This window comes from Gavia stellata, chromosome 1, assembly GCF_030936135.1.
Source record: "Gavia stellata isolate bGavSte3 chromosome 1, bGavSte3.hap2, whole genome shotgun sequence".
In the NCBI taxonomy this organism is placed as follows: domain Eukaryota; kingdom Metazoa; phylum Chordata; class Aves; order Gaviiformes; family Gaviidae; genus Gavia; species Gavia stellata.
In genome coordinates, this window is record NC_082594.1 from 57,488,290 (window position 1) to 57,510,859 (window position 22,570).

Genomic DNA, 22,570 nt, shown 5'->3' on the forward strand with positions numbered 1-22,570 from the left:
CTTCTTTACAGCCTAAACTATAATTAACAATACTGAAATGGAAACGTGGGGTATAATATACATTCAAATAACAAAAAACCAAAATATGACCTCTTCTCTACTGTATATTATATTCATTACATTAAAAGAAAGAAATTTTAATAATTAAATGCTAAGCATTGTGAAAAGTTATATTGCACTGCATATGACTTTACTGTACCCCCTCTACTGGGCAACTATTAGAAAGCTTCACCTCAAAAACAAAAAAGAAAAACATACTAGGAGTAAGTACCTGCAAATGAGGAGTAAGTAGCTGCTGTACCATACTAACACACTAGTAGCATATAAATCAAAACCAAAAGAACCTTTAATGTTCATGTAGAGTTATACCTTAAATTCATCCCCCTAGATTTTTTGCCAGCTGAATGCTAGACATTAAATTATTTTAAAAACATATACTTACATATACATTGCTTAAAATTAAAGAAAAATCTAGCATAGCCCTATAATTTTTTTTTCATGGCTTTTAAATAATAAGAAACTTAGAATGATAAACATAAATACGTTAACAGCAATGTTTCTTCACTTTTCTATAAACAGAGAAAAAAATTCACACACATCAAGGAGAAAAAAGAAATGCTTCACTGTATTCACTTTTGCTTGAATGACTGTTTAATTTACAATCTATTTTGTCTTTGTTCAATTCAAAGACAGACTTTACTGTGAAGCTCTGATTTACAGCTGTCCAGCAATATGAACTCCTAAATAAATAAATAGGCAAAACCAGATGAGTGCCGCCCGCAACAAGGGACTCCTGAGAATGCTGCCATTTGTTATTTGCATGACAGAAACACCCAAAAGAGGATTAATACATCCAAAGTGGGAGGCAGAACCTCACTAGGATGCACGCTGGACCATCACGTAGCCAGCAGCATGCCCTGCCCTGAAGAGTTTGTTGTGTCAGTTAAGAGAAACCAACACAATTGACTATGAAAGGAACAACGAGCAAAGGGAAGATGTAGCAGTAGGCTGGAACAGAAAGTTGCAGGACAAGATGTGTGCCGTTTTGCTTTTTTTTTTTTTTAAGTGCGGGAAAACAAAGGGGTCAGGGAATTAATGAGCTTCTCCACCCATATGTTTAACTACTGTCAGTGTATAGTTATACTGTGGTTGCAATGATACTGGTATATCTTGAGAGATGATTTTAAGATGAAGAAGAGCCAGCTTGTGAATGAACTTTACTGCACAGAGAACAGGAAGTTACAAAGATGTAAGCATGAAAGATAAGCAAGCAAAATGATGATGGAGGGAGGAAAAAACACAGGAACATGCCAGCAGCTCCAGTTACCGGGTGCAGAAATAGTAAAAGCTTTGCATGGGAAGAGGGCTAATGCTCAAATGAAGCCACACTCCTTTCTACACCTCCTGGTAGACTCCCTCAAAGTACACTGGGGCTGTAAGATGAAGAAAAAGCCTTCTCTCCATCTGGCCCTGAGAAGGAGCTGCAAGACATAACTATTGAAAAACTAGCTAGTAATAACAGTAACAGAAGTTGATGAACTTGGGATGTTTGGGTATCAAGAGAGCTTTGTACATATTGACTTGAATTTTTGCCCTATGCAGACAGGCTGCTTGCACGTGCCCTCTCCTTCACCCTCTGCATATCCGCTCTCCATTTCCTCTCCTCTCCTCCCTCTTCCTTCAACATTGCTTCTTCCATTTCCCTTGACCATGGAATGGCACAAGTTCAGGATACAAATAAGCACGCTTGAAAAAGAGGAGAGAATGTCATCCCATGCACAACCAAGGCATGAAGCCTGACATGGCGAGGTATAGGCTAGGAAGCGTGGAAGAGTTTGGGACAAAGCAACTCAGAACAGAAGGTGAACAGAAAGTGGCTGCAACACTTAAACTGGAAGAGTGCCTGAACTAATGTTTTGGAAATGCAGAGTGACAAAAAGAGCCAGACAGGGGAACTACAGTAACTACACATGAGCCATAAAGGCAACAGGAAGGGTGTTTTACACTGAAAAACTTGGGAAATCCTTACAGCAAGTAAGAGATCAGGTTGTAAAATAGTTCCCCAATTAAAGCAGTGGAAGCCAAAAGGCCACTGTCACCTGAAGGGAGATGGCAAAGAACATCCAGGACATACTGCATAACTATAAGCATGTAACACATACAGACTATTCACAAGGTTATACCTAGACAGATGAAGCAAGACTTGCTATCTATTGAGAGATGCCTTTAGAGAACAATTCAGAGGATGTTAGTTAGTTCTTGCTTTAAACTGCTCTTATACGACCATATTTCACTCTGCTAACTACAGAACTGCAGAGGCAACAGCTGGTTGTGTCTCAAGTTAATCTTTAGAGTATACTCTAACCAGTTTGCTTAATTTCATTCACACGGGGTCTTAAGATGTCACAAGACCAATTAAGATTTCAGGTAGAGGAATTCTCAGTAAAAGTTTTCTTTCTTCCTTCAAAATAAACATGTCTGTCTTTGGGTCTTAACAGTTCACTTATTTATGCGTTCATTTTGTTTGTCTGACACCATTTTCACCACAGTTGCTTTGGTTTTGTTTTTTGAAATCAGCAGCTTCTCTGCTGAAACTACATCAGACACATCAGGACAAAAGAAGTTCCAGGACTGCAAGGAACTGGACAACTACAGCAGCAATGAAAAGACTATGACAAAAATACCTATCTTTCAGGTATCCGTATCCAATATATGAAACACTATAAAATCGTCTCATGGACCTAAAGCACAAGTTGTATTTTGAAATAAACACTACAAATTTTTGCAAATAATCACTGATCATAATCCGATCCCAGATGTTTTGGGAAAGGCTATTTTAAAACAACTGCTTTGTCGTTATTCTCTGTTAAAAAAGGCATTAACCAACTCTGAAAAGGCAGGATTAAAATGGAAAAATACACATATAATCATGAAATTAAATTACAGAAAAATATCTTGTGTTTTTCCATCCCTCTTGACAAAACAGCATGAGCACACAACTTGATTCTGGATCAATTTGTGGATACTTCATTAAAACATATGAAACAAAAGTATAACTTCAAGCAAAAAAAACACAGAAGGCAAAATTGTGTCAATAACCCAACCACTATTAATATTACAGAGTATTAACTAGTAACAACTTAGCATTGTAGATACTTCATTATAATATTTAGAGAACAAACATTGGCTCTGATGGTTTTCAAAATGCAGCTTAACTTTAGAATGCATATGAAAAGCATCCAATAAACTTTTCATCACAGATGAATGGTATTTACAATGCCTCTTAACTTTCTGAATGCCTATTTTGTCCTTGACTGACTCTGGAGGGAAAGTCCTTAATAGCAATTCAAATTCCAAATATTAACATTCAATTCCTCAAGTTCTTAGTGGTCAACTATACAGTGGTCATGCTTTCAGGAAGAGGTCATGAACAAGTTTAAGTGTTTGGATCACTCTAAAACCTTCTAGGACCTTCTGAACAATTGGGGTTTTGTTTGTTTGTTTGTTTTCCCAAAGAAAGGAGACTGAAATGTCTCTTGACATCAAGGTTTTGTACCCTTCCAGAATCCAGTGTTTTTCTGGAAAACTGTCATATCACAGTTGGTATAGAAAATGCTGGTCCTATGAAACAAAAGTCTCTAGTACAGCACATGATCCATGTGGTGAGGTTTATTCCACCTTCCAGAAGGTTCCTTACTTCAGCAGAGTAGCACTCTCATACCCGCAGAAGTCTATCTACAGTGGACTATTTGGCACGATTAGGACCTAAATTCAGTCAAGACATCTCAAATTACCTGAACTAGAAACTCAAATAAATATTGAAAACAAAACCTGAGGTATGTTGTAAAACAGTGTCACTAAAGCATTAGCACTTGCATGGGTCACATTCTTTCCTCCTCAGTGCATTCAGACACCCAAAGGACCATTATGTTCAGAAAAGATCCTGGAAGAACTGAAAAGTTCTGACATCAGAGAATTTAAACTAGCTGTGAATCCCATTGAGGAGGTATGACTCATCTCTGAGGTTTAAATTAGATTATCAACCAAGTGAAGAAGCACAGTAAATCTACAATAAAAGATGAACGCCTACAGGAAAATAATTTTTGCCCCTAGTGGCAGATGCTTGAACTTTAAAGGATCTGAGACTAAGCTCTTTGTCTAAGCCTTCCTGACAGAAAACAATTGAAATAATTTCTTTAGTTGGTCCAACTTTGCTCCATATGCCACATGGAAACAATATCTAAACCCTGTAAAAGAAAGTACATTGTCACTTCTAAACCAATTGAGGATCAAACAATTTACAGAAACCAAGACTTATTTTGCTGACAATTAAGCTCTATCACCAAGACTTGAGATTCAATGAAATTTGACAATTGTGAAGAAAGAGGCTTTTGTCTGAGGAAGTCTGAAACATTTGGAAGAATCCACAGAAAAATCAGAAGACTGAATTAGATCGAAGTATCAGAGCCTTTGAGGATAGTCTACAATTCACTCATTAAAATAACTGCCTTCCTTGCTCTGTTTCCTCTCTAAATTGCTTTGGTATTACAGCAGAAAGGCATATAGCAAGAGGCAAATTTGGTCTAAGGAACAAGCGTTACGCCCATCACACTTCCTCTTACACCCACAGCATACTTTGCCTATCCTGCTGGTCAAGCTCCATTATGAAGACCCGCCATCCCTTTAAAGGCAGGATGAAAGACAAGCACGAATCACTGCTGTAAACCAAATCTAAGGGGTGTGAAGGGCCTTTTAAGACTTTTTCTTCCATGCTGAAAGCCATCACATTTACTTTGTAGTAATTCAGATACAACCCAAAGAAGTTTGCAAATTCTAGTCTATTCTATGCTAGTGTTGGAGGTCACTAGCTGGGATAATATTCTTGCATCTCCTTCTCAGAAAGTCAAAGAATGAATATAGTCCTCTGTTTTTCCAAGAAAAATAATACTAACTTGTTCTCCTTCTGCCCGTTTAATTGAAAAATACGTAAGATTTCTATTCAAAACACCTCCATGCCTACTTTAGAATTAATAAAAAGCAGTCAATAAGCATTTGAACGTCTTGCATCTCATGAGAAGTACAAACAATAGAAGCAGAGCGCAAAGGTATTAACAAATTAAGCAGTGTTCACAGCACTAAATTTTAAGCTGAGAACATCTCAGATCATTTCAGAAACTTGGGATTTTGCATTTCACAAAATGTTCATGTCTCTATTAAAAGAGCATAATAATATTCTTTATTGTGTGGCTAAGATGGGAAAACAATTAACAAAATCCTATTTTTCCACAGGAATGTTTCTATTTTTTAAGCAAACACTTCTGGGAAGTGTCAGATTGGACATTTCTACCCTCGAACACTCAGCAGGTGAACAAAATCATCTGTATAAGCCCTCACAATCTTTCAGAAACACTTATTTCTGAACAATCACGTCTAAACAGTGTTTCTTAAGCCTTCAGTAGCAGCTGAACAACACTGGTTATTAAATTGAGGTGCAGCAGCAGAGTTTATTTTTTCTTATCTCAATTTAAAAAAAATAGATGTTGGGGTTGTTTTTTCCATTTTTTCTGTTAGGGATTTTTGGGGGTTTAAATATAAGCAGCATTTAGTGAATGGCTTTGAATTCAATATTAAACCATACTTGTAGCTTAATTATGAAAAAAGATCATTGTCACTACATATTTGGAATATTAAAACTTGTCAGCTTTACAAAAACCTCAAGGCACTTTTTTCTCTCAAATTTGGTTTTATTTTGAAAGCGCTCCTTAGATAAGATTTCTTAGTATTAGAACAAATCTAATATAACTAGTTTTCTGTTGAAAATATTGGGGAAAAAAAATGTTCCCTCTATATTGTTAGTTCAATAGAAAAAAAGATGATACTTCTAAAGCTAAAACCATCTGTATTTCACAATTCTGGCGCTTTCAATCTGCAGAGGTTTCTGCAGATATCTTTTGTCCTAAATGAGCATCAAATTTTTTTTCCTTCAATGGTAAGGGAACATTAGCTGACTCAAGGTAACTACTACCAACTCTTCCTTAAACCATTTTACCATTTTTTAGTCAGGAAATACCAGAAATATTCTGGAAGGCTAATAGTAATTGTTTACTTTTGGCTGGTTCTTGAGACTGGGGGGAGGGAGAATTGTTCTTCTAAGAGGAGACTGGGTAATGAAGGGAGGGAGAAAGGAAAGAAGCATTATATTAACATCAGGCAAGCATACGTGGTTTTTTTATATACATGTATATATACATGTATTTTTAATATATATTTTTATATGTGTGTGTATATATAAAAATATTAAAATGATGGTTCATTAAATTCTCTATGGTAAATGAAATTCTCTTACATTTAGTGGTAAATTCAGAATACTGAAGATTTTAAGATACTCATCCTTAAGCACACAGACAGCTAGGTACCCTGAACCCCCACACTGTAGTAGGAAAGACAGGTCTTCTACAGCAAGATTTCGAGCAAAAGCCTAACATTGGTGCTCTCAATAACGCCCTGGAAGAGCCTGCCTCTCTATCACGTACCTGGTAAACCTAGGCTAATGTTAACTTTTGTGAATACCCTTCTTTGCCTGGTCATTCCTCGTTATACGTACTTTTCAAACTGGAATCCTAAATGGCTAGAAAACAGAAATAATAATGGATTTGAAGAAGTTCTATTATTTTATGCCAGAAAAATGTATATTTTACTCACTGAACCCTTAATTTCTATTACTGAAAGGATAATCTTACCGTAACAAAGATGCCGTATGTACTTTGTACTTAACAATAACCTAACAAAGTAAGCGCCATACAGCAAATCTGGTCTAAACAGGCATAGAAACTCCAGCATTTCAGTTTGCTTTTAGTTTCTCCTTCTGTAAACTGAAAGAAAGTTAGGCTCCTATCTCATTAGGCGATGCACAGATTTATTCATGTTCACAAGTCATAACAAAAATAGAAGGTTCTTCATTAAGTTGCCCAGCATTAAGGTTATATTCCCCTATTTCAGTGAGAGGGAAGAGAAAGCAAACACGAGTGACAGACAGCAACAGTACTTCTGAAACTGTTCATTCTCCCATGTAATAAGAAGATCGCTGCATACAAAACATTTAACATTCTAAACCTAGTCTCTCTAAGTGAAGACAGACAGTCACCACCTTCTCTCTAAAGACCAGCATGACAGATGATAAACATAAAATAAGTGCACTGGAAGATGAGATGAATGAGATAGTGTAAAGTTTATTTACAGCTTTAAATGTTCATATTAAAAAGGAGAAAAAAAACCCAACCCAATGCTGAGCAAATGCCCCCGGCATGTAATCATTTACTGTCCTCTGGGCATGTCCTAGAAAGGATAGGGTAGGAACAGTGTTCCTGTATGAGAAATTACTTATGACATCTTAAAAAAAGATGTAGGAACTTTGTCTGAAAATTTAGACCGAACTGTATCTATTTTGGGTTGTGAACATTCAAACTGATGAACCCAAAATTATGTTGAGAAATGAATACAAGCAGGGACAAAGAAACATGTATTCCCGACGAAGGGTAGCTTACCACAAGGCAGAGCGTTTTTTCTTGCCTATGCACGAATTAGCAATATTCTGCATTGTATCATTTGCATATCAAACAAACAATAACCTCATTAAGAAAAAACAGGTTTACCACACACACAGAGAAATCTCATCCTATCTGATAAAAAGAAAACTGAGGAAGGGAAGAGTGAGGCCATCTATCTTCCATCCATTATACCTTATAATTGCCAGCAATAATGTCCATGCTCCAAATCTTCAAATTCTTAGTTTTCCACGCACATTCAGATTATTCTGCATTCTGTGCCCCAACACTAACATAGGCTAGTGAAGATTTATGCTTGAAAGAGGGCAGGACATATGCAGAAGACAGTCTAAAGGGTTTGGGAGAGATGGAAGAGTAGCATTCCCAGACACAGAAAGCAGAGGCTAAATTCAAGTACACAGTGGGTGAAAACTGACAAGGACCATGCCGGTGGACAGAAAAAACATGAACTCATGAGGAGTTTAAACTTTGAGTTTATGAATGTCGTAAGTGTTGCACAAGTAGCACATGATGAAAGCTCAAGTTTGAGGAGTATTAGTGACCTCTATATTCTTTTTTTAACTGGTGAAGGATGAGGGGATGCTACAACTAGAAGACAAGCAGGTCAGTAGCCATTCCTGAGCATTCTATAGCAGTGAAAAGTCCAACACGAAAACAAAACTGCCTCCCTAGTATACAACGCACTTCTACTCTGAACCATACAGTTGAGAATTAAGACTTTGACACCTTTCTCCTGTATACCAGTCAGCTTGCTTTGCATGCTGGCTCTGTGAACACAATTTCCTACCCAGCATTAGGTGAGTAACAGCTCAATCAGCCTCAGCTTCTCCAGACATTTCAGAAATCTCCTCACTCCACAACCTCTTGTTAGGGACCACCACAACTAAATATTCTGCTCAAGCTGAAATCAAAAGCTATGGCAACAAAATATGCAAACGAGAATCACCTAGGAAAATTTTCAACAAGAACCCACATTTAAATGAACATTAAAACAAACCTCCATGAACCTGCAGTTTCCAGTTTCAAGCTACCTACCTCAAGGTTGGTATTGCCACAAGCAATAATTAACGTCCATTACATACTACCATTCTAATTACAGGACTATTGTCCAGTAACTAATAAAACAAACAAACAAAAGTGTTCTTCATATGCTTGATGCTATTTTAAAACACTTTGTAAAGCTCTCTTAAGACTGACAGCTGTCGACATATACAGCTTGTCATAAAGCTGCCTCCTCCAAATATAACATTATCTTGCATAAAAAGACATCAGAAAGCAAAACCCGAAGGAGATCCTGCATATGTATTCACCTGAATACATAACAAAAGGCCTCTGACAAAGTACCTACTGATTCTGATGGAAAAAAAGAACACCTGGGGAAGACCGGGTGGAAGCAAGCAAGTAATGTTGTCTTGTACTATTTGCAAATAGCCTAGTAATTAACTCTATCAAGTTTGTATTTTTTAAACAGAACAGCACATTAAAGCTGAGCTTGATTCAATACCTCCACTTCCCTAACTGTTGATTTCTATCTTTTAAGCTTTTCTTCTGGATTGCCAGAACAAGCAGATTCACATACAACATCCATTCTTTTCTACACTAAAATTCTAATTTTGGATTGAGAAGTGCCTTTGGTTTCCAAAGACTCTCCAAGATCACCACAGGCACAAACTAATCTTCACTTGTTGCATCATCTGCAAGATGCTGGCAATCTGAAAAAAAAAAAAAAAAGACTAATTAATTCACCCAGATGTTGCAGTGCAGATTACCTAGCATCATCTGGGAGAAAGACTTCTGTGCAGTATAAAGCAGAACAGTACTAACGAAATGAGTTTGCACTGTGATAGTCCTTGTTTTCTTTTAATTTACAGCCATTCAGATAAAAAAAAAAAAATCAAAATGGGCTGTTTTTTCTGCAAACACCACAGTGGTCTAACTGTATCTGTGCATCTGCAAGAGACAGCAATGAAAGGATATGGCACAGGAAAGAGCCCAGAAGAGCCAAGAGCCTGATGTGTAGGGCTTTCACCTGTGATGGGGAAGCCATGTGTTCAAGGCCCATATTAAATCAGAGAGGGAGGAGATCTGGGCTGCCTTCCCCACATTCCACATACATGCGCCCTCACCACCTGGCTATTTGTCATCCCTGCCCTCCTTTTCCCCAAAATGATTTTTACAGAAATTCTTCTGCCTTGTTCCAAGGTGGAATGAAAGTGGGGTTTTGGTAAGTTTTTCCTCATCTCTCAAAAATGTTCATTTCTCACCCAGAACGGGTGTCCATGAAGAGCAAGAGAGGAGGCCCTATCCATGTGGTGCCTCCAATCCCCACTATCCACAAGTCACAGCAGCATCCAACAATTTTTAGGCAGATTAAAAATAGCAAAAGGCGGCATATATTTAAACTAGTTATTATCAAAACCAAAACCCAAACCCCTCCATCCTTCAGATTATCTCCAAAAGCTTGCTGCCAGCCGCATCACCTCAACTAGGCCCTCTTTTCAAGCCCCTTGCAGTTTTTCCGTTGATATTATTGCAGTCTTTCCCTCTGTTTTCAAGTGTCTCCAACCAACATTTCCTTCCTCCTTGCCACAAATCTCATCAAATAGTCTGCCATCTATGCGAGACTAAAACTTAACTCCATTTTTACTTTTCTGCTACACTTGTGGGAAAGACACGTTTCTGAATGGCTTGTCTTCTGAAGTCAATACTTCTAATTACATTTCTCTGTCTTGGTTGACTCCTCCGTGCCTCCTTTTTGCTCAGCTGAGGTGGGGCGAGAGCAGCTCTCTCTGTGGCTGCTTTAGCAAATGAAAAAACTAGACTTTGCAGTATCTGGGCAGGTCAGCATATGGTCAGAAATGAGTTTCGCAGCAGGCCGTTTTCCCCACCAGGGGATCTTAATGTGCAGAAGATAGAAAATCCCTGTGAAGGGACGTGAAATCTTGTGCCAGGAAAGCAGGAGACTGCACTTGGAAGTGGTTGACAGTACAAGCTTCACGCTATTTCCCTATCAAATAATGTCCCGTTCCCTCCTACAAACAGCTTTTCCGTAACCTTTTAATTTTATCTCCTGTATTAAGCATAAATAGGGTGAGCACTGACTCGGTGAACTGAAAATGTAATGGGCTTGTCTCATCAGTTTACAGCCAAGTTTCATTCAATTATTATTGCAGAGAAAAATAGGAGAGAGTTGAATTGAGTTATGCTAATAGATAATAAACGTAAACATAACTCCAGAGTACTATTTACTAACTTTAAAGACTACTCCTGTAGCTATCAATTTTATAAGTTTCCTGACAGAATCATAATGGCTATAAAACACATGGAAGCATAAGACTATTTAAACTCTTAACAAAAGCCATGATAATACTAACAGTAAATGAGCAACTCCCACAAAAGATCATTTAATAATCACGCCCTGATAAGGTTTAAAGTACATTATCGCCATTGTTATATGAAAAAACATTAACTTTTTTTTTAAACGCATGTAGCAACCTAACAGGTTTTAATTACCACACCTACTTCAGTGACGAGCTGTTCCACTCAAACACCCAAACATAATATTTACAACGTTGTGCGGTTGTTAAGGATCTCGATGATTGATGGAATCTATTGTGTTGCCATCTTAATAACAACAAATGCAAGTGATTACCAACACGGAAGAGAGAATCTGTTTTTTTTATTTCACAACAAAAGGCTGTCCTATAGGGACTTCTTTTCAACATAAACTAACAAACCTGCGCACACGTGAACATGCTTTAGAGCTTGGCACAGAGAGTAAAAAACAAAGCCTCTGCTGCTTTAAGAACAATGTATTTTTTTGTATTAGCTTAAGAGAACATGAAAGCTGTCAAAAGAGCTGGTATAGTTTTTCACAATCCCACAGAATTCATCTTGACCACAAGGAAATATCTGAAAACTGCATCAGAAAGATAGCATAGATCTTGTTTCCAAAAAAAAGAAAGCAATTGAGTCATTGAGTCAAATAGGAATACAATACATTTTCTGGCATCGCTACTGAATATTTATATCAGTGATGAATGAGACTACAAATGAAATATTTTAACATGAAGCTCTGCCTTGTTAACTGCATGATATGCCAAAACACCACCTACTGTAAATCACAGGGTTTAAGACCAGTATTTCTTGTTTAAACATGCTACTTGTTCAGCAGAATCACTTGTGTGAACAAGCATACATTAATGTACACTAACTAGAGCAGTTTCACTATCCAACTGATAGAGTATAAATTAACAACCTCATTATCAGCATTGTAATTTTCAGGCTGCTGAAATATCATATTTGTTGCAAATATTACACGTTTTAAATACTTTAACAACATTGCCCATTTGATGCTTCTGACAGATAAAATGCAGATAGGCACTTGTGCATTGATGAACATGCTTTTAATCCTATAAATAAACTTTCTCTGTCAAATTATAGATGTTTCAACACTTGATTTATGAACACTGTAATTAAAATCCTTATGCCTTAAAGAAAAACAACTCTTCATTATAACAACAGCTTTCTTTCACATTTTTATCTTTAAATATTCGGAGTTTGCTTTTATATGCTGCTATTAGCTACCAGTTTGGCATGTCATTCCTGGCTGCCAAGACAGAAGAATATTCCTCTTTATAACCTGGTCAAACCTCAAAGTCTGGATAAGCACCCAAAGGGATCAATGTTTATTTACAGCTTCCACAAAGCATTTGTGGGGGAATCTTCTAATGCAATATGTAGAGGACAACCATCACACAATTTGGTGCTTTCTATTTCTAGGAAGGCCAGAAATGCTGTAATGTCTGCCAAAATATTTCTCCTCCTTCTATGAACTGTCAGAACCAAGAGTTTGGAGAGATACAATTTAAAAAAAGAAAAAAAAAAATGACAAAAAAAGAGCTAGATTTTCATATGCATTTCTGTAGTGGTTCTGGTTCAGTCGGAATTTTAGACAGATCTCTGGAGGGGGAAGAGATTCCTATTTTAGCTGAACAAATTCATGCATAGCATTTATTCATTCTTACAGCACCCATCAGCACAGCAGCAGCAGGTTTCAGTTTCCTAAACTTAATGCAATTCAAAATTACACACAATCTCCACTAAAACGACCATTACTGAAAGTGATGCAGTTACACATTAGCATCGCTTCTCTAAAGAAATCTCTGTTCCCAAATCCCAGAAAAGAACAACTCATTTACAAGCTAAGCAAGTAATCTTGAATCAAATCCTGAAGCTTGTCAAAACTAGGATCTCCTAAACTATCAATAAGAAACTAATTTCAAAAGAGGGAACTCCCAATTCAAGTCATTGCTGCTGAATTTCTGGTCCCTAGCTTTCTATCAAGTTAGTTTTGAAATGTTACTAACCTCTTGAAAAAGAAATTAAAAGGAATAATGGCTGAAGGTCTCCTTGACTGGACCAAAGCATCAGACTCTATAGGGTTATCTGACTTTTGGCCACTAATTACAAAGCCAACAAAGTTCCTGAACTCAGCATTAAATGAAGCTGAAAAGCTGACTGTGTAAAAGATTAAGAGCAAATACTACACTTGCAGATAATGAGGACAACTGAACTGAACCACATTACTATTGCTCAGTAGAGAGGTTGCAAATTCACTCCTCAAATACCATCTCCAAAAACATAACAGACAAATTTTGTTATCCTTCTAACAAGCTGTTGTAATGCTAGACTGGGATAAAACAGATCATGCTGCCCTCTTGTGCTAGATGTGCACAGAAATCAAGCCCTTTATTCCTGCAAGTGGCACATGAAGAGGAATATATAAAGCATTCACTATGAAGTAGAAAACGTCCACATTTACCTCCTTACAGATAGCTTGACATGCATGCAATTCCCTTACTGGGATATGGATAGAAGAGCAAAGGAAGTTTCAAAAGAGTCAAATTCTAAGTGCTAAAAAATATACAAGTTCTGTCAACAAACGCAGACAAGTCAGATGTGATAAAGCCCAAAATACAACCACTTAATCTCTAACTTCCCATCAAGCTTTCACTATAGCTGTTTAAGTGATGCTGCAAAGATATCTGCTGATAAATTTGAATTTCAGTCATAAATATTTGATCATTCTTTCTGAATGCTGAATAACACAGTAAGTTTTAGTCACTTAGGATTGTCAGCTCAGTAGGGTTAGGTTAAGTGCTTAAGAAAGAAAGAGACAGTTATTTATTAGTAAGGTTCTTCCAATGCAAAACATACGTAAAGCAGTAACATCTATTTTTAGATCTATGCCAAATTACAGAAAGGTGAAATCTGTGTACATACAAATATTTTTGGGTGGGAAGAGACAAAGGAGAGGGGTCCTCAAATTCCTCTTCTGTCTCTGCTATGTAATCCAGGTTCCAAAAATACTTTCAAATTCTTATATCATCTGGGTAAGATGCTCATTATTATTCCCTTTACAACTTTCCCCTCCCTATATACTACTAATGCAATCTGTAAAGAGAGATCCTGGGCTCATGCCTAAACTGATTCACAAAGCATAATTTTTTTAGAAATAAGTAATTTCATTTATTCACCACGACTGATTGGACCTACACTGTTGGGAGCTGACAGACATGTCATGATTCATCACCTATTTCCATTTCCTAATGTCGACTCCCTGATGCTGCTCATTAGTCTGTTTCCCCAGTAAGAACTATCAAGAGCTTGGGATGTCTATTTATTTAAGTTTCCTTCCTTGACTTTGGAACATGGATCACCATGTGTTCAAAATACTGACCGTGGCATTTTTTAATTGCTGATTATTTTTGGATAAATAAAACAGCAAAACTCAGTTCAGCAATTGCTCCTGCTAAGGTCTTAGACACCTCACACAAACACCAACAACACACTGGATGCTTAAGTGACAGATCTGTCACTACAATATCAGCTTTGCTAATAAGGGATATGATAACAAATAGCTTGGCTTGGCTATTACAATCACAACCCTAGAAAAAGGAGCCTTTAACAATTTTGATTTCTTTTAGTATGTCTTTCATAGTAAGGCATCTTAAAAAAAACAAAAAAGAAAAAAAAAAAAAAAGACTTCTACTTAAACAAACCTCACCCCAACGGAAAAACACAGCATCTGAAGTTCTAGAAGAAAAATACATACACAGTAAAAAAACCACCTAAATCAGTCGATGAAACATAGATGTTAAAAACAGAATTTCAGAACTGCTACATGCTGCAATTATGAACAAGAACATCGTCTCACATGTCATCTTTTTTCCTTTTCTTTTTTCCTTTTTCAAAAAATATATACATCAGAACAGCAGCATCTTTGCATGCTACCATGACCAAAAGAAAGATGAAGGGAAAGAAATATATGCACACTGTAGTTAATCTTCTATTATAATATAACTGCTCATAAATAGAAACACACATCTGTAAATCATGACAGTGTGTGAATACCAGCGATAGGCAGGTTTTATGAATATCACTCTTTACAAAGCATTGCTAATTTGAGCTTCACAGTATGTTACAAAGCAAACTGTTATTTATTACTCTATATTGTCCCTCATGTTCACTCTATAGTTCTTAGTTTGTTATGATAAGCCATGTTAATAGGCATTCTTACAAGATGATTATGTATTCCCTCAAAAATACAGTTACTGTGTATGCCATGCACAAAAAAAAGGAAAAAAGAGAGGAAAGAGGGAAATCCCTGCCTGACAACAAACGCCATCAGTACTACAATTTCTTGTGATGTATGTGCTCTCACTAGCTCTCCACTAACCTGCCTCCTGAGCATATGGCTTCACTTCTAATCCTTTGCAATGGCCTTGAATTTACACTACTACAGACTCACAGTACAAGCAGAACAGCCTTAAACTTGTGCAGTTGTAGATTATTTTTTGTAAATGGGAAATTGTACATGTTTCATTCATCATATTATGGACACGAATCTTTCCTCCCCATGAATATTTTTTCCAGAAAATATTACTAATTTATCTGAAACAATAAAGCCACCCCTATATACCCTTACAATTATTTAACAGCTTCTGGAACGATGAAAACAAGCCTATATTCCTTTTCTTCATGGGAGCGAAGGCCATCAAATTTCTGGCTACTAAATCAGTACCACCCCACTTCCCCACTCTCTTCACTGTGCTCCAGCTTCTCTCTTGTTTCTGTTGAGGAACATAAGGATCTGGATCACAGTTTTAAATTGCATGCTTTACGCTTTTGTGCATTCTGGAAGGATAGCAAGCTACACAGTTTCTCAAAACTGTGAATTACCACACATATTTAAGATTATTTTTAAAAAGAGCAAATAATTGTTGGGGTCACTCTTTCAAAGAAAAGAACAAGAAAGGCATCGCCACAAAATGCAGGCATATACATTCAGCATATGGAAGACACCCCTGTGTAACTGAATTAGAACAGCAATGCAACTAGCAGGTCAATGTACAAAACCAAAGCCACAGGTAATTAATTTTTCTGTAGACTGCATTTGAAGCGAGTAAGATCAACCATCAATAGGCAGTCAACATTCTGACTTTTGAAGTTCAAAGGATCACACTGTTAAATTTAAAAGATTTTAAGTAAAAGAAGCAAAAAACCCCCAAAAATTTGCAAAAATACTATAAAATCATAATTGTCCAGAAATAGCATTGTTAATGATGTATATGTTAAGGGGTTTTTTTATACTATTACACTTACCTATAGGATTTCTGTCAAAAAACAAGACAGGAGCTTTCAAAATGGATTGAAACATTTTGTTGTGCAAAGTCTGACCAGAATTAACAAGAACTTGAAACACCAGAAGACTTCTTATTATGCCAAACAGTATTGTAGCCACCGTTAAACCTGAAATTAAAAAAACATGGACAGAGCATGCATACAGATATGGATCTTTCACAAGGAAAAGAATTTAAAAATAAAACTGAACTAAAACCAAATTTTATTGACTTCTGTATACAGCAAGAACCCAAACTTAAGTCTAGGGACTCAGACTGAGCACAGAACACAGATACCTTATATTTGTCACTACCTTCAGTTACTATCATATCATCAATTTAAACAATTTCTCTTTTTCAGTTTGAAAGAATTGGTACTTTATAGAAATGCAGGAAATGTCTGTTAACCCATAAAATAAATCTGTATTAAAACCTTCTGCATAACAGCTCTGCTAAGAAATTCATTTCACAGTGCTGTGTATAATTGTGGCTTGCAGAGGTCACTGTGAAAATCCAACATTTCCTAGCAGGTATTAACCAAGTAATATATAAATGGCTATTTAGAGACACCCTTGAGTTACTCTCAATCAGCCCAAACCACTCATGCCATTCTTCCCCTTGTAAACCACATTAAATCGTTTAAATTGTGTGTATTTCTTTAACACAGTGTAAGATGCATCCCTTATGCCATGTGAAACAGAGCCCTTGCAGGGAATCAGTCTGTAGGCTGTTTGTCTTTCTTCTGGGCACATCTCCACTTAGAAGACAGGGGTGCTACAGGGCAAAAGATGGAAACAAAGAATGATGAGATTGCTGCTGCTCTGTTTGCTGTGTGTAACCTCCAACGTGCCTGCCCAAATTCCCGGTTGATGAAGGTGAACAGCGAAGGTGTTAACCTGACATTTGGCAATGCTTCCAGGCTCCAGGTGATCCGCTCCAGAAACTAAGCATAGCTACCACAAGCCCAGATGCTCAGGCCCTGAGGACACCCTTAAGTTCGACCCTAACAACCAACATAAAACATTGCCTATTCTAAGGACAGGTTAAAATTCAGGTATAGCTATAGCAACAGTGGGAAAGAGTGAGGTTTTAAACTATATGATGTGGTTAAGTCAATCAGTCACTCCATCCTGCTTAGTGCTGTATCCTCCCAGGATGCAAGAAAAGGTATCACTATTCCATTTGTCTGCTCGCAGTTTATTGCCCATGTTCTGCCCGGTGCTGTTTTTAAGAAAAAAGCACGTGGCTGGGATGAGAGCTTGTGTGCCTTGTCCTGACTGCTGTATTCCAGGCCAGGTAAAAGAAAACAACTTTTCCAAGAGTAACTGCATGTACCCAAACAGGAAAGCTGGGTCATGCAAAAAGGGAGCAGAAGAGGTACTAAGCAGGAGGCTGTGGCAGAGCCCATGCCTAACAGTAGACTGTGGGAGCGATGGGAGGAAAGGGAGCACGTCCTGGGAATCCCACATTTCTGTACAACTTCACTCAGGCTTGGAAGCCACTGGAAGCTGCTGGCATGACCCTCACCACACGAATCACCTGAAAAAAACTAGTGGCTGGGGAGTAGGGGGAGGAACGAGACTTACTTTCAAGTCCTCCATCTGGTCTGTCTCACACCAAAGGTTTTTGCTTTCCCCGTTTACAAGCTTACCACCTCAGTATGAGAGAGACAAGGACTCTTTGCATGCTCACTTTATGGAAAAGGTGTGGAATTGGTACCTCAGTTCTGGCCAACGGGGTTTCCCATTAACAGAAATTTTACTCTTCTAAACCTTTGTCTGATAGAAACAACAAGGACTAGGAAGGAACTCCCATGGTGGTTTTTATTCTTTTTCCAAACATTGAGAATCAGAAATAAAACTGTTAAATTATTTTATACAGTTTCAGAGGCTATAGAAAAAGGTAAGTTAGATTACTATGTACTTCACAGGAAATGTACTATCTTTTTATAACTTTTTCAACTTTACTTATAATTTTGTATAGGTAACTCAATGCTGTCTGTTCAGCTATTGCAAATATCTCACTAAGCCATCTGAACATTTCAATATAAAGGTAAATTACGCTGTTCTGCTATCTAGAACAAAATTTGCCTTAAAGGATAAAATTTTCCATAACGTGGTTTAGGTTATATGGTCAGAGAAAGCCAAGTTTGCCACACTTAATCATACTGTGCAGTCCACTGGAACAGCTCATGAAATAAGACATTACACCGAGAAAATAAGTGCCAAGTTTATCTGGCTCCTAAATTGTTGCTTCCCAGGCCAAGCACAATGTTTTCTGTCAAGCACTTAGATCACGCGGATTCCCGAAAAAAACCCAAACAAAAAATCCTCCACCTATTCTCTCACCCATCAGAGATGTTTCTGAATATATTCAATGCACATTCTTTTGGTATTCCACCTCTTTTCTCAGACCTATCATTTACATCTCCGTCAAGAAATTACCATGCGATACAAAACTGTACATCAATAGAAGTGCTAAATAGCAGTCTGAGAGCATATTTCTACACGTGATTTTTCTGTCAATTTTTACTACGTTTCAGAGCAGTATTTCAAGATGTTCAGATGCCTGAACACAAAGATCAATGCCCTTTTCTAGATATTCAGAAGTATATGGCTACCTATTGAAATATATTGAAATGTTTTTTAACATCCTGCTTTGCATACCCATCTAGGATGCTTCTGAAAAACTGGTTCTTTTGCTATGGCACCTCAGAAGGAATGTAGCCATGCCAAGTTTTAGAACAGCGCAGAATGAAGATCCATTTCTAATCCCTCTTGCCCATCCATATAATGACTGAAGATTTAGCTCAATGACCTATTAGTATAGACAATAACCACAACCTTATGGTGACTGACTTTTTGACTACTCAATTCCTAGTTTACTTTCCAAAATCCAGGCAAAGCAAATTAAGAGTCTGCATTCAACCTATTTCTTCCGTTAGATTTTATTTTATTTATTCCAATTAATTAGCCAGGAAGCAAGACTCAGACTCCTAATCTATTAAGGCATTACTCAGTTACTGCTAGACATCACATTTCTCCACATTACCGTTGCTTCGCACCTCTCAAAACTGTTTATTATGATAGATCAGATAATAAATAGTTCTTTAGACACACACACGTGCATGTGTAATTACCTGCGTAAATTCCCAAATAAAAGTTAAGGTCTAGATGTTCAGTCTCATTTGCTCCATTATTTCCATTTGTTGTGACATTCAACTTTTCTTGATGATTTGCCCTGTGGAAATGCACACAGAAGATAACAATCATCAAATCACATTCTGCAAATATTCATGAGTACATTTAACTGTTTCTAGATTCAACTCTGTTGAAAACTTTAGTTCAAAAGATCCCATGTACTGATGTTATCATGCATCACACTGCAAGTAGAAGCAGTCACAGGCTGCACTTTAGCTTAAAGGTTTTTTTTTTTCTCCACACAAAATGAGTGGAGATCACAAAAAGATCAAGCATATTCTGAAGTTTCCTAGAACAGGCTTCCCCCACCTCCACCACCACCTATACAACACTAATTTCTATTAGACAAACAGCACTTGACTGAAAAGGCAGACCAGAAATGACTGACCAGTTATTATCATCCACTTACCAGTAAGAAAGCCACCAGTCCTGGAGCACATATGCCACCTTGAGTAAAAGAGGCAAATACAAGAATCATCTTACAAAATTAAAAAAACATTAGAAAATTAAATTTCCTTGCTATCCTTTAATGTTCCCTGGGAAAACATCACATATTCAGGAAAGTATGCCATCCAGTCTTTCAAGACCAGCAGCAATTTGCAAAGCACATTAGAAGGTGCATTAGAACGCTCTACAAAGAAAGAAGTTACCTTAAATTACCTTACATGATAGCAAACTAAAGGAAAGCAATACACTTAAGCAAACAAAACATAGTAGCTCTTCCTAATGTATGTTAATTGCACATTAAAGAACTCTTTTTTTCAGTTTCTAAATTTGCTGTAAGAGATATTCCAAAATGCTTTTTGATTAACAAACTTTCTGATGTTACCAGTCCAGAAATTTGTGTTTACAGGAGATAATTACCAGAAACAGGATTGAAGGAGGATGAGAGAAGAGAGGGAGGGAAAAATTCCTACTGCCACCTTCCTTCTGTACCAAGAGGTGACGACAAACTTGTGACAGGGTTACTTATCTCAAAATACACCTCTGTTCACGAGAATTTAAAGTTCTGGGCAGTCTACTGCAGAGATTTGATCTTTCTCAGCTATCTTTCCAACAGACTCAATTCAAGGACAAGCAAAAAGGAAGTAACATGTCTAAATATATAGACTATTTTTTACAGCCAAGACCAATAATTTCCATGAAATTAATTTAAGCTTTCTCAGCAAGAAACAGAGAAAAAGGCAGTAAGCTATCTTCACGCAGCTTCCTCAGCTCACCATTTCTTTCAGCAAGTTTCAAAATAATCTTCCTTGTTTAAAAATTCTTTTACATACCTGCTACAGTCTGCATTACACACAATATTTGCCTATCGTCTTCCTCATTTTCTTCTTCTGCTAAACAGTGACCTTCCTTCTAGCCTTTCTCATAACCTCCACTTATCAGCAGTCAAGCTTGTCATTTAACACTGTCCTCCCATACCCAGTCAATCTCTTCACCCTCCTTCAAATGGAAACATACTGATTGTTCAGATTTGTTAAACACTACGTTATACACCTTATGATTTTGTTTTCTATCTCCAAAAATTAGACTGGCTTGTAATTTCTGTGCCATGCTGCCAGTAAAATAATTATTTTACTGAAGTGTTAAAATGGTTGAAATAAGGATCAGTGCAAGCCCTCTCAATGCTGTACCAAAACTCCATGCTGTACATAAAATTTGATGAGTATACTGCAAAATTATTAAAAGAACACCATGTGCCCAAACATTTTAGCTGAAACATCGCAGTAACAAGCACACACTACGTTTAAAAGAAAAAACAAAACAAAACAAAACAAAAAAACCAAAAAAGGCAAACCCAAAATACACTCAATATAACTTCTGGCTCCAGACAAATTACCTGTGCCAAAATATTGAATACTAAAAGTATAAAAATCACAAAGTAGTTTGCTCCTGCAGTGAAATATTTTCTGTAAACCTTGAAGTTTATTTTTCCCTCAGAGCGACTCTCCTCTGGCACTGCAGCCAGTGCGTTTTCAGCCTGAAAAAAAACCAAAAATAAAAACCATCAACAACATACATTCAGACTAAGCCACTTGAAAGTCATGGTTCAGAATTAGCAAACAATTAAATAAGGAGATAAAGTGATTATGCATATAAAAACTTTAAATATCAGAATTATAGCTTTGATTAAAAAAAAATAGTCTCAGTGCAGTAATACCAAAAAAATCTACTCTGCAAAATGACACTGTGAGGATTTTATTTTGCATTGCATCACAGCATGTAACATGACTTCATTTACAGCCAGAAATATTTACTCTGACCACTAAACCAGGTTTTTCTTTCTTATACACTACCTTCAGTCATAACAGCTCTGGAAACTAAGGCCTTGACTTGGGAAAGATTCTGTTTTCAGAATGCAAGTGTGTGTAACCTTTCCTTTTCAGAAAAGTATTTAAAGTACATACACTTCTGCAAGTACGCACCAAAATCAATCAACGTACGGCCAGAGTAACAAATTACCCATAAAGTTCTAATCACCTCCTTGTAAGTACCAACAAAGCATCTGTTAATAGGGAAAACAAGGAAAACAGCAAATGAGAAATCATATTAAGGAAACAATGGATGGGGGACATTGAAAGACAGAAAAAGAAAACTGAGGCAGGCATAAAGAAGGCAAAAGAACTATTCAAATGGAACAAAATTATGATTTTTTTTTTTTTTTTTTTTTTTTTTACAGTATATGTGATAGAAAAACTAGTGCCAGTTCAGTGGACACATAGCACTTGATTTTGTTGTCAGTAGACATGGCTGTACAAGAGCAGTGGAATCAACAGACCTGACTCAGATGTGAAAGGAGAAATCCCACCTAGTCACCTATAAAAGAAGCCTATCTTGGTTTTTTGTTTCTCCAGTCCCTCCCCGCCACCCTCATCCAACAGCTCTAACGCTGCTAAAAAGTTTGGCACACCTTTGTGGATTTAATAGTGGAGTCACCACTGGGACATTAATAATATCAGATAAGTTTACTGGTTTGCTGCTTTTGGCTGTAAAACCATTCCTCCAAAAACGTATGAAAAACAAAAGTCTGTAGTATTCTTCCTTTTTTTTTTTTTTTTTTTTAAATCTCACTGGTTTTTATTATAGAAAAGAAAAAGAAATAATATATATCCACAGAATA

At 37.0% G+C, this 22,570-nt stretch overlaps 1 protein-coding gene across 2 annotated transcripts in view; it reads right to left on the minus strand.

Annotated features, from left to right (window-relative positions):
* Positions 1 to 22,570, minus strand: part of ABCC4 (ATP binding cassette subfamily C member 4) — a 151,821-nt gene that overhangs the window by 75,703 nt on the left and 53,548 nt on the right. For both annotated transcript variants that reach the window (XM_059818482.1, XM_059818476.1), the window contains exons 16-19: positions 21,290 to 21,430; positions 19,859 to 19,896; positions 19,389 to 19,489; positions 16,233 to 16,379 (exon numbers count right to left, since the gene is read on the minus strand). In XM_059818482.1, coding sequence (XP_059674465.1) covers positions 16,233 to 16,379; positions 19,389 to 19,489; positions 19,859 to 19,896; positions 21,290 to 21,430 — 427 coding nt within the window. The remainder of the gene's footprint in view (positions 1 to 16,232; positions 16,380 to 19,388; positions 19,490 to 19,858; positions 19,897 to 21,289; positions 21,431 to 22,570) is intronic.